Source organism: Gopherus evgoodei, chromosome 2, assembly GCF_007399415.2.
Source record: "Gopherus evgoodei ecotype Sinaloan lineage chromosome 2, rGopEvg1_v1.p, whole genome shotgun sequence".
In the NCBI taxonomy this organism is placed as follows: domain Eukaryota; kingdom Metazoa; phylum Chordata; order Testudines; family Testudinidae; genus Gopherus; species Gopherus evgoodei.
The window spans coordinates 149004221-149025038 of record NC_044323.1 but is presented as its reverse complement, the minus strand read 5'-3'; the positions used below and the strand labels follow the sequence as shown (position 1 = coordinate 149025038).

Here is a 20818-nt window from a genome sequence, read left to right as displayed (position 1 = left end):
CTGTGTACGCAGGAACTGTGCCAGCAGGGCCGGCTTTAAGCCAATTCCCCTCATTCCCCAGAATTGGGCCCTGTGCCTTATGAGTCTTTTTAATCTTTTTTTTTTTTACTCACCTGGTGGCAGGACGGTCTGCTCCAGGGCTTCGGCGGCATTTCGGCGGCAGCAGAGGGTCCGCTCCGGGGCTTCGGTGGCATTTCAGCGGCGCGGCCTTCTTTGGTGCCACAGAAGACCTGGAGTGGACCCCCCGCCGCCAAAGTGCCGCCGAAGCCCTGGACCGCCACCAGGTATTCAAATCAGGCCCCGCACTTCATAAAGCCAGCCCTGGCTCCCAGTGCACTCTGGGATGAGGGGAAACACCCAGGTGGGCAGGTAACTTACCCACTATCATGCCAACCTCGCACCGGTGATCTTCATAGTAACAGGAAATCATTGTAGCCACCGTGTCATTGACCATGGCGACCACGTCCATCTCGAAATCCTGTGGAGGAGCATACAAAAGAGAGGTCATGATCCCCCAGGCGTCCCAGAGAAGAGCCCATGCAAACGGAAGCATGCACCAGGGTACAGAACATTTCCAGGGCAGGGCCCTGACGCTAGTAAGAGGCACGTGGAGTGCCCAGTCCACTAATCCAGACTGGGCAAGCCAAGAACGCTCCTGCAGAGCGAGGATCTCTCCAGCCCACCTTCCCACTGAGGATGTCCTTGAAGCTGAAGGAGCCGGAGGATTGCAACGCGCTCCCAGCGGAGCTGATGAGTCCAGAGAAGCCCCAGTCTTGCCCCACGAGGGCGCATCTGTGAGGAGACGCTGGGGAACTAGCCAGTGTGAACAGCACAAAACATGTTTTCAGCTCACCCCTCGGCGCTTGATAGCGTCCCGCAAAAGCCCCACAATGTTGTTCCCTTCAGCTCCTGATGCTTTGAAACCCTTCGTCCAGTTCAGAAGGATGCCCTGTGGGACAAGGGGACAAAGGGCTTAGATCAAAGTGCTACAAAGAGAGAAAGCAGAGAGCTAAGCAATCAGTTCTCTGATCCCAATGGATGCAGGTGGTGAATTTCTGCTAATGCATGTCCAGTTGGGCAGTCCCAGCTCCCACAATCAGAGAATCCTAGGACTGGAAGGGACCTTGAGAGGTCATCTAGTCCAGTCCCCTGCACTCAAAGCAGGACTAGGTATGATCTAGACCATGGGTAGGCAATCTATGGCATATATGCCAAAGGGGGCATGCAAACTGATTTTCAGTGGCACTCACACTGCCCGGGTTCTGGCCACCGGTCCGGGGGACTCTGCATTTTAATTTAATTTTAAATGAAGCTCCTTAAACATTTTAAAACCTTTATTTCCTTTACATACAACAATAGTTTAGTTATATATTATAGATTTATAGAAAGAGACCTTCTAAAAATGTTAAAATGTATTACTGGCATGCGCAACCTTAAATTAGAGTGAATAAATGAAGACTCGGCACAGCACTTCTGAAAGGTTGCCAACCCCTGATCTAGACCATCCCTGACAGGTGTTTATCCAACCTGCTTTTAAAAATCCCCAATGATGGAGAGACTCCACAACCTCCCTAAGCAATTTATTCCAGTGTTTAACCACCCTGACAGTTCAGAAGTTTTTCCTAATGTCCAACCTAAACCTCCCTTGCTGCAATTTAAGCCCATTGCTTCTTGTTCTGTCCTCAGAGATTAAAGAGAACAATTTTTCTCCCTTCTCCTTGTGACAACCTTTTATGTACTTGAAAACTGTTATCACGTCCCCTCTCGGTCTTCTCTTTTCCAGACTAAACAAACCCAATTTTTTCAATTTCTCCCATAGGTCACATTTTCTAGACCTTTAATCATTTTTGTTCCTCTTCTCTGGACTTTCTCCAGTTTGTCCACATCTTTCCTGAAATGTGGCACCCAGAACTGGACATAGTACTCCAGCTGAGGCCTAATCAGCATGGACTGAGCTTTGGAGTCTGAAGTGTGAGATCTAGTGTAAATGTGCAAGGGAGCACGCAGGTGTAGAGAGGAAGCAGCGAGCATGAACGTGACGGGGGATCAGTCATTGCTCACCTCCAAATAAAGATGCCAGCCCCATGAAGGCCAAAGGTATTTAGGCACCTAACTCCCATTGAAATCAATGGAATTTAAATACCTTTGAGGATCTGGGCCTGAGCGTTTAAGGGATCTGCTGTGTACAGATGGGGGCTCATGCTCATTCTGTGAACCTGGGGCCGTGGGATGCAGCGTATGAAGGGGCAGTGAAGATCAGGCATGGCTCCTCCACTTTGCCCACTGTCACGCTCCCTCACTATTCTTTGCAGCCTCTCTCACCCTTCACCTCTGATTTGCCCATGGGAGTCACCCCGCCTTGGGCTCACCTTGTCAATATCCTCATGCCTCACGGGGAAGGAGAATGTGAAGCCCAGAGGCAGCTTTTTGTGTTTCATCTGGTGTTTATCCAGGAAGTCGGAGATGCATTCGGAGATGTAATCGAAGAGCTGGAAAAGGGAGACCCCAAGTCACTCCAAAATCACGACAACAGCATTGCTGGGCATTTCTCATCAGCCGTGCAACCACCAACCCTCCTCCTGCCTCTGCCAGCTTCCTCTATTGGACGCCCGGCTCCATACTTCCCACCACTCCATGCTGCTCTCTAGCCTCTACACACGTCCATTCATTGACTTTCTATTGGATGCTGCCTCAGGAATAATGACTGTCAGTGATTACTACCCAGAAAACCACACACACTGCATAACGATTTCTATGGCGCACACTGTAGACATGCAGATGTCTGCAGTCACAGCATTGCCCATCAGATGGCACTCGACCCTCTGGTATAACGTCGCAGCCCATGCAGTGGCAGTTCCTAATTCCAGTTTTGGAGATGTGCAAAATCTGTGCTCATGGGTAGCTCTTGCCTGTCTCAGAGCTGCCAACAGCATGTGGGCTAGCACCGCCGGCCATGGCTTTCACCCACGCCTCTTCGGCTGAGTTGATGTGTGCAGCTGCCCAGTCCTAGCTGGAGGTACAGAGGAAAGGAATATTGGTAGAGGTGGCTGGGACTGGGCAGAGCCTGGTGTGCGTGGGCATGAATGTGTGTATGCAAGAGCAGATGACTTTATCTCTGCCCCAAATCTGGGTGTCTGTACCCTACTGGCCTTCCTCTGACATGTTCTGACATGACTTTGGTGTGTCGGTGCCAGGCAAGTGCTTAGATGATGTAGCTGCCATGTCGTGGGTGGAATATATCGTTACATAGAGAAGCTGAAGTCTTCGGGAACAATACCGAAATCTGTGACTGGTGAGTGCGGGAATTTGAGTAGAGGGATGGTATAATTCTGTGCTTTCATTTGAAGATTCTATTAGTTCATTTCTCCCCTTCAGACATGTGAGTATTTTGTGTCCCTAGTAATGGCTATTTTAACGCAGCCAGTAAAATTAATTATTCACACAATTATTGTGTCTCTCTGATCATAAAATATTAATCGGCCGGATGGAAGGGGGGAGGTAAAAGGGTTAAACTGGGCCTCCAAAATAAAAGATTCCTAATTTCCAGATGTGACAAAATCTACAAACTCAGAGGCAGCAGCTTTTGCTCCTAAAGACCCACAGGTGAGAACTTGGCTTTAGTACTTCAGTTTTATTCTTATCACAAAGATGCTTTAGCAAAAATCAAAACAAAAAACTATCTGTTTTGTGGCTTGGATGAAGCTAAAACTTATTTGACCCAGGTGTCCAGTCAAGCTGCCATTGAAGTTACACCTAAAAATGGGCTATCAAACACACTGATACCCCAATCTGAGGACTTTAGAATGTATTGCCTGCCATGTCTGCTATTTGAATAATTACATATTAATAGAGCTGGTCAGATAATGAGAAATGTCAAGTATTTTGGCAAAAAATCTAAAGCCCAAATCCTTTCAATTGGGTAACAGCTGCCACAGTGCCTCCTGGGAGTTGTAGTTCAGGTCCCTAATATTCCCATTCTCCTCCACAGGCCGGGCTCCCCAGTCATACTACATCTCTCATGATGCACCACAGCATCCCTTCTTAGTGCAGGGAGGTGGTTCACTGTGGCAGTGGCATGCCCTTGGTGCATCATGGGAGATGAAGTCCTGCTATTGAAGAAAATGAGATAATTAGACATGCAAACTACAACTCCAATGAGGCATGCCAGCAGCATTTCACAACTGACATGTTTCCATTTTTGAACGTTCTTGTTTTGACCCTAAACTCCCCCCCCCAAAAGCCGCACACCAATATTTTATGTGAGAAGCAAGAAACTTTTTTTTGTTTTGCCTAAAACCCAATTTCCCATCGAAAAACAGTTTCAACAGAAAATTTTTGTCCAGCCCCACAAATTATACCAGAAAAAAGCAACATGAACCTGCTAGGCTATCCATGTTCTGTCTAGTCTTAAATCCTAAAGTCACTGAGGTCTTTTGATCTCTTCAAGATCCTACTTCATTTTTTGCATGTCTAATGTTAGTTAAATCTGGTCTGTCCTCTGAGTCTTGTCTCTTTAGTTTTCATGAAGAATAAACAATTAAAAATCAACTAGGACAGGTTCTCTAACTTTGCAAAACATGTGCTGAGGTGTGGGAGCATAAAGGTTTTATTGGCTTTCCTTTAGTGTGGGCTGTATAATAACCCATGGCTCAGTTTTGAGGGGGAGGGATAGCTCAGTGGTTTGAGCATTGGCCTGCTAAACCCAGCATTGTGAGTTCTGCCCTTGAGAGGGCCACTTAGGGATCTGGGGCAAAAATTGGCCCTGCTAGTGAAGGCAGGGGGCTGGACTCAATGACCTTTTGAAGTCCCTTCCAGTTCTAGGAGATTGGTATATCTCCAATTATTACCTATTACCTTTATGGCTTCATACAGGCTCCCTAAAGGATTGCCAATTACCATGTACCATGGACTTACCACTGCAGCTAGGCAAAATTTTCAGAGGAACAGCTGATTACCAAAAAATGCAGTTTTAGGTCAACTGAAACTATTCACAAATTCAGGTCAAATTTGGCAAAGAGTTTTGACACGAAAATGAAAGAAAAATAACATTCAGTAAAGTCAAACCATTTTGTTTTGACATTTTGGAAATGAAACATTTCCACTTTTCCTTTCTAAACGAAGTTTCTTTAAAAACTTAGTTCGATTTTTAAAAAGGGTCAGAAGGGCTTGAAAATGAAATGACACAAAAAAATTAAATAATAAGAAATTGTGTTTTGGAGTGAATGAAATATTTTGCTGAACGTAAAATTAATGTTTTTGGAGGCTTTTCAGTGAGGAAAAACTGAAAAATTTCTGTTTCGGGTCAATTTCCCCCCCAGATTTTTCGGTTCAGCCACCGAACCAAAAAAATCAATCATTTGTTCAGCTTTATTTACCGCACTAAACAAGGAATATCAGAAGCCCTGCTACAGAGACTTCCTGCATAGTTGTTTTCTGGTAAGGTAAGGATATATCCATGTTTTACTCTGTACATTCCTCCTAATATCCCATAGAAAGTGGACCCTCCCCCATCCCTTCTGCCTCTCTGAAGGAGACCCTCCATGGCCTGTTGGAGTTGAACAGATGTAGGAAATCAGTCAGACAACTTATTTTATTCTTTGGTACTTTTAGTATTGCTCTGTTCCATTTTTCACCCCAGCTGCCACCCGCTCACCTTCAGGTTGGAGAGTTTGTCTAGGGGACACCTGCCAGCACTTTTGGCCAAGCTCTCACTCACCATTTCGGCAGTTCCCGTCATGGCGTCCTCTGGGATGGAATACATCTGGTGCTTCGTAGTCACGCTCCACTGCCCGTCTTCCCCTTCGCCCACTTTCACCAGCATCACGCGGAAGTTGGTGCCGCCGAGATCCAACGACAGGAAGTCCCCGACCTCTGCAACACCAGGATGAAGCTTAACCTTTCAAGAGTTACTTAGGTGTTGTCTTGTGTTTGTACTATGTCTAGCGCAATGGGCCCGGGCCCATGACGGGGCTCCTATACGCTACGAAAATTAACAGTAGAATTCAGGATTGAAATATTCCCCCCAAACCTTTTTTTTTCTGATGGAAAATTGGGAGTTTGTTTCAATGGACATTTTCATGGAAAATATCTGGTTGGGAGTGGTGGTGGTGGTTATTTTTTCCATCAAAAGGACAGAAAATGTTTTGTCCGAAACCCAAACTGTTCCCTCCCCTTCCTGTGGAAAATTTCAACTTCTTGTCAAAAACTAAAACCTGAAAAACCATGACCAAAAATCAAAAATATTTCTGTCAAAAACTGTTTGGTTTTTGACTGAAACTTTGGGGGATTTTGACCAAACATGTTCTGGGTTTTGGACACAACGGTTTGTTTTTTCAACAACAGGTCAATATTTTCCATGGAGAAAAACATCCCATTTTCTGACGAGCTGTATTCCTGACTTGTGACGTTCACTGCATGGACCCCTGCAGAGGAAGGCTTTGTCAAGCCTGACCTTACAGACCTCTAAGGAAGGAGATTCCACCACCTCCCTAGGTAACCCATTCCAGTGCTTCACCACCCTCCTAGTGAAACAGTGTTTCCTAACAGCCAACCTAAACCTCTCCTACTGCAACCTGAGATCATTGCTTCTTGTTCTGTCATCTACCATCACTGATTGCTCCCTCCCCCAAGCTGGGAGCGGCACGCCTTTGGTGGAGAGGAGTGGTGGGATAGTGACCAAATTCTTACCACAGGCTGGGTGGGTCCCTGTCTCTAAAGGGGGCCTATGTGTACCCATGGGACCACTGGAAGGTGTAGGGGTGGGAAATTCTGTGCTCCCATTTCCCCCTGGGTGTTCACGCCCTGTAGGATAATGTGTTACCTGAGCCTTCGGGCGTGGAGCGTACGTAAGTGGGCAGCATTTTCACAGAGGCTTCCTCGTGTGTCTCCAGCTTCAGCCCCCGATCCATTTCCTTCTGCATCCGATGCATCACCTTCTTCAGATCTTCCTCCTGCAGCCGGAACTCTGACAGGATCTGCTCCACCTAGGGCAGCAGAGATGCAGGTAAGCGGGGAGGGACCCAGGCGAGTTTGTGTCTGGGAAGGAAGAGGAGCAGGGGATCTAACACCCAAAACTAGAGGAGGATGCAGGTGAATGCACACCTGGAATGGGGAGCAGGTGCTCACCCTTTAGGAGTTTGCTTTGACACAAGCTCCAAGACACTGAACAACTTTTTTATTTCATTCATTTACACCGAGCCTGTCCAGTCTTTTCCTGTGCAGAAAGGACAGGCTCGGTGGATCAGGGTCCTGTGTGCAGGGAGCTCGTCAGAGGCAGTGAAGAATTCGAGAGGTCTTCTGGCTGCACAGGAGAAAGAGAAAGCCTAGAACGCAGCATGGGCATCTGAAGTGGTCAGAGCGGAGATCAAGAAACTAACCAGAAAACCGTGATAACAGCTCAACCCAGCCACTCCTGACAGGGTGAGATTTGGGTAGTGGAACAGAGCAGCCGCGGGAGAAGGAGGTGGGTAGTTATGGGTTTCACACTGTCCAAGCTTTAGGTTCTGGTGTGCTGTGAACTGGAGTAATAATAAGGTTTCCAGGGTCTCAGTTAAATGATTTGTTAATGTTTAATTAAAATCCCCCTAACTAAGGTTCTTTTGACCTCACAGCTTTTTGATTAGAGAAAATCAGCTCAATGTGGTTTTATGGCTTTTATTTAAGAGCCTAAATGACTATAAGGCTAATTAGTTAATTCTACTTCCCTAAAGTGCTAAACAATATGAGAATCAGTCTGAGGTTAGAATGTAAATCAGAGTAATCAATCAAGGAGTTAACAATAGTACAAATTAAAATGGGTTAACTACAATATAAACGAGTGGAGATCAACAATAGATTCAAATTGTTGCAGGAGCAAAATTAATCATTACATTACAAAACTATATAATTCCAGTAACTGAATGGCTGATTTTTTCAATTGTGTCTTTTCCCTTGTGGAAAGAATGGGCTAAAGCTGGAATTTTTACAAACCCAGGATGGCCTTCTGTGATGTGTGGTAAGAGTTGCATTAACCTAGGTTAATTTCGTACTGTGGGCTCACACACACACACACACACACACACAGAGGACACACACATAAACCAACTCTCCCCTCGCAGGCATTCCTGCACAGGTATCAGGTATTCTATGAAGGAAAAGAAAAAGGATCTGCTCTTTGTCTTGCTTAATCCGTTGAGCTTCAGAGAGTCAAAGAGGAAATGCAGTGCAGGGAAGCAGGCAATGTCTTCTGGCTCAGGTACCATCATGTTAGTGGGTATCATCCTCTGGTCAGCTGGCTGGTCTGCAGTGTCTTGGGCTTCACTTTCCATGGAACCAACCCAGGGAAAGCAGGAGTGTCAGCCTTTTGGTTGTCGTTATGGGGACCTGGAGAGGAGCGCACTTCTTCCTCGCTTACCTGGTCTTTTAAGGTTGAGATTCAAGCTGGTCACATCCAATAGGACCTCCCTGGAGATCTTCTGGGCAAATCAGGTGATCACAGGTTTTGCAGCTCAACTGCATTGTCCAGTCCTGATCAAGCGAGGTCAGGCTGATCTTTTGTCCATTCTTGGGGGCCCTCCTTCCTAGGGGACTGCTTCTGTGTCCCGTCCACAAGTCCACGTGTTTATCCCAAGCAAATGATAAGGAAATAACAAGAACTGATGCCTCCACCAAACTGTCTCAAGCCCCCTTGGGTCAACAATCCTGGCTCTTCAACGGCTTCTTGACCATTTCGGTCTGGCCACTTTCCTGGTCATAAATCATGATCTATTATTCTTCACTTGGTCACACATTTCATGCTTATGCTTTGTCAAGGTCCAGGAGACCTCACGAGCACAATAAAAAATTACTAAACTGTCACCTGTCTGAGCAACTGCGTCAAAGGCTATTTCCCTCTTTCGAAGCCAAGCTGCTTCAAAAGCGACTTTTAAACTTCGTTACTGTAAACTTATTATAAATACAGCCCATTAAAGTTTATGCTTAATGTCCGCTTCGCTATAGCCTGCCAGGCTGGGCGCTGTAATTGCACAGCCCCAAAACACCCCGACTGTTTACTTTCCAGCATGTGATGTCGCACATGTTAATGTCCACCCTTGCCAACAGCTCAGAACAGCGGCCACCGGTCTGACCTGTCTTTTGTAATGTTGGAATTGGCACCAGTCTCTCCGGCGGAAATGTATTTCCCAGAGGTCCTGTCCCAAAGTAAGATAACAGTGACCTTATACAAAGAGGACCCCACATCTTCTGGCTTGTCCTCAGCAGGGTCACTGAGCTGTAGGGACCATCACCGCTGACCTTGCCTCACTGTTTACACAGAAAACAATGATGTGTCAGAGTTTAGCCAGCAATCTGCTGCCAGTCACTCCACACAGGCTTCAACCGTGTATCTGTTCCATGCACCCACGCCTTGGTCAGCTGTGGGGCAGTAGCCAGAGCAGAGGTCACCTCTCTGGGAAGCCATGCCCCCACATGGAGCATGGCTCTCTGCCACTCAATCTCCCTTTCCCTTTCAGGGTGCCCTATTCTCCTTGGGAATAAAATCCCCCAAATGATGCAATGGGTCCCTCTCCTCCCCCAGTGACAGCTTCATGGGTTCTGCGAGGAGACTCACGATGCGGTGGAGGTTTTAAGATGACCTAGACAGGCAGTGCAGGGGACCTACAGGAAGGAAACGGAGGATCCAACGTAGGACAGGGAGTGAGGGATGTAGTAAGATGAGGCATCTTACTACAAGGGATGTCAGAGGTCCCAGTCAACAACTGCTGCAGACCATCAGTATTTTATGTGGGACAATCTGGTAAGTGTAGCATCACTGTTAAAAATCCGGGGCCTGATTTTGAACTCACAACAGCTTTATGCCAGGGTCACTCCGCTGCTTTTAGTGAAGTTACTCCTGATTTGCACCCACCAGTGAGAGACAAATCGGTTCCATTTGATGTTGTAGAGTCATCTCATGATTTGGAGCGGGGATGGGAGGGGATTTTAAACTCATCTGCAGTTTCCTTAACCTTGCATGTCCCACTTTCTCTTCGTTTGACGTCACTTGGAATTTCCTAGTATCTGGGTTATTATATAACAAATTCCTCTTAATGGTTTCTTTTCCGTCTGCAATGATGGCTACGTATTTCCAATCTCAATTCCATCGTAACCATTTTGTTTGTCCCTGGACACACGTACAAACAATGGCACATGCTCATCTGCATCCTGCTATATTTTCTGTAGACCCAATATGCTTTGATGTGAAATGAAAATGGACCATAAAGCAAATCAATCAGATTGATCAGTCACTCAGTCCAGTGGGTTTTGAGGCTATTTTAAGGGGTAGAGCACAGCCATAAAGACTGTGAAGGAACCACATATGCCCAGTGAGGGCCAGATAGCCGTATTCACCGAAGAAACACACCGTGGAATAGAGAACACTGGGCACATCCTTCTAGAGCTCAGAGGACAGTTCCCAGTTCCGCTGCACTATGAAAACATCACCACATCAGGACGAACACCATCGCTCCTCAAAGGGAAACGGCTGGAGCATAACACTTGGGGCATTTAAACCGAGCCTGGAGAAAACATTATACAAATACACTAGGGAAGGACTTTGCCTGGTCCCCCAGGGAGGGACTGGATGGGACCTTGGGCGCTCTTCCACATCTAATCTAAATGGAGCAGTTCTTTTGTAACTTGAGGGACTGCCAGCGGTCTGCAGGGAGGCCAGCGTCCCATATTTCATGCTATATTTAGGACAGGCTCATGCCAGCTCCTAAATATAGAAGCCTTGCATCACCCTGGTGTTTGCAATGCCCTGCCATTTGGTAGCCTCCCTACCTTGCACGCTCCCAAGAGTTCACGCAAAGAGCCCCTCCTCCCCCCTTTCTACTGTGCATAGTGAATGGCTCACCAACTCCTGGGCCTTGCGTTTGCACTCAGCGGGCCCCACCAAGGACACTCCAGAACCTCAAGAGGGGTGAGAACTGGGGAACATAATCCCAGTGGCCAGGCAGGGCCCTCACCCCTCGCTGCACTCTCTGCAGGAAGGAGAAGACACAGGATGAGATTAGGATCCCATTTCAGGAAGGAGAGTGCCGCAGCATCACAGTGCTGTGATTTGTCAGCTAGAACCCCACAATTATCCCCCAGATCCTTTGTTACACACTACCCCGACCCTCTGTCTGTGGCAGGCCCTGGGGTCATTCCCATTTCCCTGACCCAGCGGCTCCCCCATGGGTTTATCTGTGTTTATAGGGCATGGCCCTCTCTTTTCTCCCTCTCCCCAACTTTCTCCTCTTAGGTGGGTCCATGACACCATCCTCTTCTCCCCATCCCAACTGCCCCTTTCCCTTTGGGCCTCGACCACCAGCCACTGTCCTCACTCCTCCCTATTCTAGTGTTTCACTGCTTCTTTCAAGTCACTTCGATCTAGCCTGGCTTTTCAGCTCAAGCTGTAGAGATCATCACGCTCTGAGCTCTGGAGGCTCCCGGTGTTGGCCGACACGGTGGTCTGCAAACGATGTCTGGCTCAGACTAATAATCACCAGGACCCCAAACCGCTGCTGAAGACCACCTTCTGCTCCAAGTGCCAGGCGGACCCCTCCCCGCTGCCCTCTCTGATATAAACACAGAGTTGGGGATGAGGGCAGGAGGAGAAGCTGGATAGGACAGAAGAGGTTTGGCATTTATTTCCCCTGTGGGTTAATTTTGGCTTTTTAATTTGATGTATCTATTATGATGATAGATTGGCTCCCCAGTCACGGACCAGGTCCCCGGTGTGCCAGGCGCTGTACAAACGCAGAGCAAAAAGATGGTCCCCGCCCCAGAGAACACACAATCTAAGGGTAAGACAAGAGACAATAGATAGATGCAGACAGACCAAGGGGTGAGTACAGGAAAAAATGAGATGCTGGCCAGCCTGACAGGAGTGGTCTCAGCACCCCAGCGGCCGAATCATTGTCAAGTCTTTGCAGGTGTCTTGACAAAGAAGAATGTTAAGGAGAGATTTGCAGAGTGTTTACAGGCAGCTCCTCCCAAACACGAAGGGCAGCATGGGAGAGAGCATGAACATGCTTGCTTTGCCATCATTGCTCTGTGCCTCAGTTTCCCCATCACTAGATGTTAAGTTACAGTGTCAAGTTACAGATGTCAAGTTACAGTGAGCGCATGTGAGCTTACTGTAACTTACAAGCCTTTAAACCTTTCCAAAATACCAAGCCGGTTCTCTTCAGGACGTCTTTGAGGACTATAATGTGGAGCAGATTTGAAGCTCCAAGCTCCAGTCACTTGAGAATTGAGTATAAAACCTCAACTGGAACACAGGGGGAAATGGTCTTTTTTCCCTCCACCCCCTGTTCACATCACTCAAACTTTCCAAGACCCTTCCTTCCTCTTTGGACTGAGTCTGGGAGGTATTACCTCCAAAGCAAATTGTTGGGGTGAATTAGGAACCACTGAAAAAGGGAATGCAGGACAGCCATCACAGCTTCACTTGAGCAACTGTGATTTATATATCAAGCAGTTTATGTGTGAGAGAAACTTTCTGCTGTATTGCCTGCGAAGGCCAACATTCAGTTTATGGCAATAGCTGAAGGTCTCACTGGCATTTAAAGTGCTGTCACATCTGGGCTGAGTTGGGGAGAAAAAAAAGCTTTTTTTGTTAAACTAATATTATATTTTTCCCTGCCTGGGAAACAGATGGAAGCAGAGCAAGACAGCGGCTATCCAGGAAGGATGTATTCAATGAGTTTTCTTGTTGATGATCAAAAAAATTAGCCCGAAATATTTTTCCCATTATTCAAACAGCTGTGACCAGCTGTGTCCCTGCTCTGCCATAGAGTTCCCATGTGACCTTGGGCAAGTCACTTGGTCAGTCTGCCTCTCAGTTCCCATCTGTGAAACGGGGATTACAGCCTCACCTTACCTCTCAGGGATGTGTGGCAATAAACATGCTAAAGACTGTGTGCTGCTGAAATGCTCCAGTGATGGGGCCCAGGTAAGTCTCTTCCTAATGAGCCTTGCTCCGAGTTGAGGAGGTGCACAACCATTTAGGCTTTCATTTATTTCTAGGCTTTCCTCTGGCCCTGTAATATTGTATTGGTACACCACCTGCATTAACAAATTTATCCTTGCAACCCTCCCACAGGGTAAGGAAGGGTTAACGACCTGCATTCTAGAGATGGAGAAACTGAGGCACAGAGCACTGAAGGTCAAATTGACGTCTCCGGGAGCTGGAAGTGCTTGGCAACAACCAGACCCCTGTAAATGATGGAGCCGCTGGTCTGAGAGGGCAGGAAAAGCACCTGCATCTCCTGGGTTCCAGACTAATGCCTTTGCTAAAACGCCATCCGTGCTCTTGCTGCTGTGGTGTGGAATCGACATGCACGTTGCCTCATTATTTAATGAGATACATAAAACAGCAATAAGCTGTATCCGATGCCCTGGGCTCGTTTCCATAATGTCCGTCTCACAGTGTCATAAGATACACAAGACACAAGGGGGCGCCCTACAGTTACAAAGGTATTTCCAACATAGGCTTGACAACACTGACCCCGCTCCTCCCCTCAACCCCCAATGCTGACCAACCCCAACACTCCAACCAACCCAAAAGAGGTGCCAGAGGTGCCACGGGACTTCACTACCGCCACTGATTTCATATGGAGGGTGCTCAGGTACCACGGGGACCGGCAGAAGGAGAAAGCCATCAAATAAAATAATCTTTCCTTTCCATCTGAAAATACCTACCTCAGCAGATCGTTATAAAATCCCATCCACAGAGGGCATCTCACTTCCACCTCAGCTCAATCCCCTGCAAATGCCCAGGGAAGAGACGGGTTGGCCTTGTAACTTCTCTTCTCGGGCAACACTTGGGTTCCCATTTTACATGCAGCATTGCAACTGGCTGTGAGCTCAAATGGCCCAGCATTCAGTGTGACCTGCCCCGGGCAGACATGCTGATTGCCAGATTAGAGGCCCGTTTGAAAAGATGGCACTCAAGAGCAGAAGAATAGAGTTTCTGGTGTGTTCAGAGCTAGGGGCCATGTCCTGGCTGTGACCTCCAGGACTGTGAAATGTGACTGATTTAAAGGGTGAGAAAAGCCCTCAAACAAGAGCAAAGGGGGCACAAATACTGCCCTTCTGGTTGGGTTTTACCCCCGCTTTGCACTGGGGTGAGCTAATCTGAGCCCCTTCCCCCGACTATGTTCCCATCCTCGTGCTGCCCTGGGTGGAATTCTCTGTCCTGGGATGATCTATAGGAGCTACCGATCCCTTCTGCCTTTAAATTCTGTGCCTCTGTGACTTTATGAATGTCCCCATCCTTTGGACCCCCCCGCAAACAACCTACGGCTGGTGCGATGCTGCCTGAGAAGTTCTCTCGGATCCTCACAACTCACTGGTGTTGAGTGCAAGGATACAAAACTCGGACATATTTTTTTTCTCCAGTCGCGCCAAAGTTATTGCTGGTGAGACCTTTTCCTGTGAGCACAGGATAATAGATCGGTGCAGCCTGCAGCGGGAGAGTGGTGCAAGACCAACAACCAGGGGAGCTTTTATTGTCCATACAAAGAGCTGAATCTTCAACCCCAGCAACATATAGAATCACCACTCCCAACTGCACACCACAGAAGTTGACAACAGGCTGGAGACTCACCTCTCTTAACTAATGGACAGGCTGCTTTCTGTTTTGCTGTTGGTGCAGACAAGCAAGCCCATTCCCAGTGTCTAGACAAAGCTCTGCAGTAACCACAGCAACAGGTTGTTTGGCTGTGTCTTTCCCATTCAGTTAGGAGCGCATGCGCCTTTGGCATGTTGTGAACAACATGAAAGCATGCTGCCAAGCGAAGACCCCAAGTGGTGGTAGCTAGAATGTGGAGCCATGGATGGAAAATCCACCACCACAATGGGTAATTGTTCCAATGCTGATACTTGCAAATGGGGAAACTGAGGCACAGAGTGAGCAATGACTCGCCCAATGTCATGCAGGAGCAGAGGGGGGATTTGAACCTAGGGCTCCTATGTCCCAGTCTGGTACCCAGCCACCAAGCCATGCTGGGCTGTTTCCTGGCAAAGCTGACCAGGCACATGGACGGGCACAGGAAAACTCCCACCCACATCGTGTGCACTCTGAGTTTGGGGGGGGGGGTGTCAGCTCAGCCCCTCAGGCGGAGAAGCATGCAGGCCTCGGAAAGCAGCACAGGGCCCCTCAGGGATTCTCCATCTCCCCTGCCTGCCTTGGGCCTTCTGCACAGATGACCCTGGGAGCACCCACTGCTAGGGAGGCAGCTGTCCATTTCAGACCCTGCCGACCATGGGCAGGGCTGAGCCTGCTCTTGCCTGATGCCAGTCTTGGCCTCTCAGCGGCCCTTGGCTGCAGTGCATGTGGCAAGCCAGGCACTTGCCCCACAGAACTCATGCCTGCTCATCTCAAGCACTGAGCCCAGGTCTTCAACAACCACCATCCAAGCTATCCCTGTCCACCAAAAGGACTGACGCCAGGGCCCCGGGGTCCTCCACCTCGGGGCCTAACCCAGGCACCACCCCTAAGCACTGCCAGCTCGAGTGCACTGGTATCCCTTCGGCTCAGTGTGAGGCCAGCTGGGATCTTTGGTTGCTGAGGCGTTCCCAGAAGCACGCTGCACTGCTCTGCTGCAGACAGCATGTTGGGGAAGGTGGGAGAATGATGATCTCCAGTGCTCACAGCACAGTCCCTGAGATCCTTTCCTAGAGCTTGCTGGGATTCCCCAGGGCTCAGAGGGGCATCGAAAGGGACCAAGCAGGGCTGTGTGCCGGAGACGAGGGGAGCAAGGAGGGGTCTGTCACTGGAGGACCACCGAGGCCTTTCCAGACATCACTCAGTGCAGCAGCCCTGTGACCGAGGGAGGATTAATGCACCCCCATTTAACAGTGGAGGGGCAACTAAAGCACAGACAAGTTAAAGTCACTTGCCCAGGGCCAGCAGCAAAGTCAGGAGGAGAGGCCGGGAGTCCTGAATCCCAAGCTGGTGGTAGGACCTACTCCCTGGGTCTGCCTGTTTGGGCATATCCCACCCCTCTCCATTCCTCAGTTTCCCCATCTGTAAAATGGGAGTGATGCGCCCGACCTCCTCTGTAAAGCGCTTTGTGATCTGCTGCTGCAAAGCAGCATGACCAGAGCTAGGCGTGACTCCCACCTCGCACTGGCTGACAGGCAGGGAACAGCCCACCACTACCTCGAACAGAAAATCACGCTGAGTAAGTGAGATGGCAGAGGTTCCTGGGCCGATACAGAGCTTACCAGGTGCAAGGTGTCATGCTGGCTTGGTTTCATGTTTGATACTGCTCCGGTCATTCTGCTCCGAAAAGATCGGCTGGGTCTGCTTTGCTTTGAGGACAGGCAGGAATCCTCTTGCTCTCTGCAAGCACCAAAGGTGTCTTTTGGATGCCTGCTTTGAAGCTGAACAGACTGGCTGAGCCAGTGTCTCTCGGCACTGCACCGCTGCTGAAGTTCAAGGCTGAGGGCTGCAGATAGCACTGACAGCTTCTTCCAACCCAAAGAGACTAAAGATTCAGGAGCTGTTGAAATACACCCAGCTCAGTGCCCTGGGACTTGGGTGGTGGGGGCCGGCCCAGAGGCCCATCACCCCATCGCTGACATCCATTCTGCTGCAAGGACTCTTGGCAGCATTTCTGTAGCGCTGAGGCTCTTGCAGGCCCTGTTTCTGACTCTGGCAGTCAGGATACAAATCAGGCTGTGGAGACCTGGCCAAGTGCCACCCCAAAGTAAACCAATTAAAGGAAAGTCTGGGATGAAGCACCCCAAATGTGGGCTTGTGGGGCGATTTGGGAAGGAATGAGACCGAGTGGGCAGAACAATGGACTAGGACCCAGGAGACCTGGTTCTATTCCCAGCTCTGCTACTGGCCTGCTGGGTGACCTTGACCACGTCACCACCCAGCTCTGTGCCTCAGTTTCCCCATCTGTAAAGCTGGGATGATGATCTTGACCTGCTTTGTAAAGGACTTTGACATCTACTAATGTAAAGCGGTTGATAAGAGCGAGTTGGGATAGTTATTGGCAGCTGGTCAGCCTGCTCCCTGGACTGCCACCTCTCCTAGCATCACCCACTTCGCTGAGCGCGTGAAACTCAGAAAGGGAAAACTCACTGGAGGGCACAGCCTCGCCCTGTTCCCCCAGGGCAGCAGCTTTTCCATCTCCACTTGCTGTGATGGAACGTGTGTTCAGCTCAGCAGCGAGCCAAGCCTTGGGACACTGGCTTGCTTGAGCTAACGAATACACCATCTTGTCCTGACTTCTGAGCACTCACTCCTGTAACCTCAGCTCTCCTTTAATAGAGCTTTCCAGATGGAACCTCCTGGAGGAAAGCATAAGGAACTGGGATGGAGGCAGTCTGGCTTAGCAGTCACAGCCAGGCTGGTGGTGTCCAGACATTGAGGGTAGCCTCAGGACTGTAGTACATGGGCTAGAGTCAGAGGACTTGCTAGGCCAGGTTCAATAAGCAAGAGTCAGGGTCAGAGGCCTGAACAGACAGTGTGCTTGGGAGTCACAGCTGACTGGACCTTGGTGGAGTTGCCTAGACAACTTCAGGTGTACTAGGCACTACAGACCCAGGTTCCGGTCCCATGGATCCTGGAGAGAGGGGGTCCAAAGGAAAAGGACAAAACGAGGACGCTCCACCATGGCCAAGCAGTTGCTAGACAGCTGTCAGCTGATCTCTCTGCTGCATTGTGTGCAAGGAAGGCCAGAGAGTCCCTTGTCTCCTTCCACATGTAGCTTGGAAGGCTTTAGGGTACCAATAAAGCTCTGAGGCACAGAGAGGCATCATGGAGTTTAAGGCCAGATGGGAGCACTAGGTCATCTGGTCTGACCTCCTGGATATCACAGGCCACCACCAGCAGAAAGGAGATAGACTATTCCGTGCCACGGGCAGAGAATGGGCGGGACTGAGGTGCACCAGTGTTTGAGGCCCCCGCAGTAGCAGGGAAGTGATTAAATGAGATACACCTTGGCAAGTGACCTGCACCCAGATGCTACAGAGGCAGGCACAAAACCCACAAGCTCACTCGAGGGTGGATTCCTTCTTGACCCCACACATGGCAATCAGGGAGATCCTGGGCACATGAACAAGAATGAGGCAGCCGAGAGAGAAGGCTGGGTACCACCTCTGAGCCCTGGCCCACCCTATCCAGTATCCCATCTCCAGCTGGGGCCATCTCTGAGTTCAGTCTCAGCTGTCGCTGGCAGCCCCGTAATTCTCCTTCAGGCATGTATCATGCTCCCTTTTAACACATGGTAGCAACAATGAGCTGCTTTTCCTTTTTTTCATTGTTGCCTAGAGTTTAAGGCCAGAAGGGACCATGAGATGATGTAGGCTGCCTCCCTGCCTAGCATAGGCATTACCGGTCACCCAAATACCCCTATGCTGGGCTCAATTCCTTTGCTTTGACCAAAGCATTTCAGTCCTCAGGAGATCAAACTGGTGTGTGCTACAGGCAGGGAACAGGAGAGACCAAGGTGCCACCAATCTATGCCCCGACCAGCAGGGGACACTGCACGAGTGGCATGAACACTCGTTCCTCAGCCAGCCGGGGGCGTTTTAGGGGATGGAATTTGAGAGAGCCCAGCTTCCTGCACGGGCCAGCACAAACAGAGAATGCAGACTATGAGCCAAGCCGCGAATCCCCCTGGCTTTGGGCCCTGTGTAGCTGGGATCTCTCTGCGCTAGGTGCCTGCTGCCACAGAGTTAATATTTCACAGCTCACATGACGGGCGATTGCTGGGGCTCCATGGGCCCTGCCCACTCCATCCACTGCCATTGGCTCCCTAGACTGCAGGGAGCTGGGATGTTGCAGTCCCTGAGATGGGCAGACTGCTTCCCCAAACAACATCGCAGCTTGGGAGCGAGGGGACACCTCTTCCTTCCTGCTCCCCAACCCAGGGCGATCACAGTGCACACTGACTGCTCCCTCTGGCTCATCCCCTTGCTGAGATCAACTGTGATCTCTGAGTACACAGCGGGGATGCACATGGTGTTGGTGGGGGGTGTAGTTATTTGCTCTAGTTCTCAGGCTCTAACTAGGTCGCATGGTGGCAGGATGCTGCATATGGTCCCTCAGCAGGGCCGGCTCTACAGTTTTCGCCGCCTCAAGCAGTGCACCAAATTGCCGTCGCGGGCGGCAGGGACAGTCCATGTGCCCTTAGGACGGCAGGCGCGTTTCCGCAGCGGCGGCAATTCGTTGGCAGCTTCTATGTTTAGCTGAAGCCGCCCCGGACAGCTAAACATAGAAGCTGCTGCCAAATTGCCGCCACCGCGGAAACGCGTCTGCTGCCCTAAGGGCACACGGACTGTCCCTGCCGCCCGCGACGGCAATTCGGCGCACTGCTTGGGGGCAAAACAACAGCGACTGTCACCTCTTGCACATGGCCGCCCCAAGCACCAGCTTGGAATGCTGGTGCATGGAGCCGGCCCTGTCCTTCAGCAGATGTCAATGGCATGAGGTCAGTGGGCCGAGGATGCCATGAGCCCGATGAGACACTTCTCCTTCCTGCTACCCAGAGAGGTTAGACTCTATGGCAGCCCCGGACTGGGTTGGAAACCCAAGCTGCTGGGTGGGATACAACACTGAGAAACATCCCTGCAACTTGCAGACAGGCTGGTTATAACGGGCCCCAGAGGACAGGCAGGGTGGGAGACAAGCCATCACTGGGGCTTGGAACAAGACGGGACGGTAGACAGCCAAGCCGAAAAGCAAAGAGCCCAATCGTCAGTCCGAACCATAAGCCTTCCCGACAGAGCTGTGCATCGCTTCCCTGGGAGTAAACAGCCTGGGCACAGAAGCCCCCTACCTGCAGAACCCCCAAGTCCCCTCTTACATAGTACATACCTTGGAGGAGCTGTTATCTTGACAGATCTTGTAGATTAAAAGGATCCGGGATTGTTTGCACAAGACCTGAGCCTACAGTGGCTGTGGCCTGGGTGGACCCGTAGGGGGTGCTCTCTCTTCTGAGCCCCAATAAGGTGCTAGAGGGCACTATAATACCGGAAGCAACGTGGGGAGGTTCAGTGGGGGGCGCTCTCCCTCTGAGTCAGCATTAACCCCAAGGTGACAGTGCAGTGCTAGAGGGCGCTGTGCTGCAGGGTGAGGGGGGATAATAGGGGGCACCCCCCATCTGTGTCAGTGCTGGCCCCAATACAGTGCCATCCTTTGGATAATGAGGAACAACTGAGACATGGGTTATTAACCCCTAAATTCCAGTACACCACTTCAGTGACACACCAACAATCCAGCTGCTGGAGCCCTTCTCCTGTCCCCAAATGTCTAGACCCCTCCCTCTGCCCATCCTCTCCATATACTTCCTCCTCCCCTAGCACAAAATAACCATTTCGTCAGCGTTAGCCAATCCACATTCTGAGACAAGCCCAGAACACAATTCCATCACATTGCCCACCATTTGCCACGCGTCCCCCTTTTGTGCTCTTGGCACGGTGATGGCACCGAATGCTTCGACAGAATGCTGATGGCCAAGCTACATGACCCTGGGTGCAATCTCATCACAACATAGCAGCATGCGCACCTAAGACCCGCCGTCTCCCCGGACACCCCACGAAGAGTTGCTTCACTAGCGAACCTGGAAATTAAAGCCCAAACGTTCAAAGGCACCTTCTGAGTTTGGATGCCTCAGATTTTGGGTGTCCAGAATTGACCTGGGCACTAACTGGGTCTCCAGAAATTGAGACATCTTTGAAAAATTGGGTGTCAACTTCCATGTCAGCAGGATCTGGAGTCTAGTGGAACAAGGGGTGATGGATGGGCACTAAATGAAGCTAAGGGTTCCCAGAAAGGTCTGCCTTTTGCAGAGGT

General features: G+C 49.9%; 1 protein-coding gene across 1 annotated transcript in view; it reads right to left on the bottom strand.

Annotated features, from left to right (window-relative positions):
• GCK (glucokinase) overlaps positions 1-20818 on the bottom strand; it is a 36150-nt gene that overhangs the window by 15190 nt on the left and 142 nt on the right. The window contains exons 2-6 of the mRNA XM_030549419.1: positions 6821-6983; positions 5717-5871; positions 2370-2489; positions 854-949; positions 379-478 (exon numbers count right to left, since the gene is read on the bottom strand). Of these exons, the coding sequence (XP_030405279.1) occupies positions 379-478; positions 854-949; positions 2370-2489; positions 5717-5871; positions 6821-6983 (634 nt within the window). The remainder of the gene's footprint in view (positions 1-378; positions 479-853; positions 950-2369; positions 2490-5716; positions 5872-6820; positions 6984-20818) is intronic.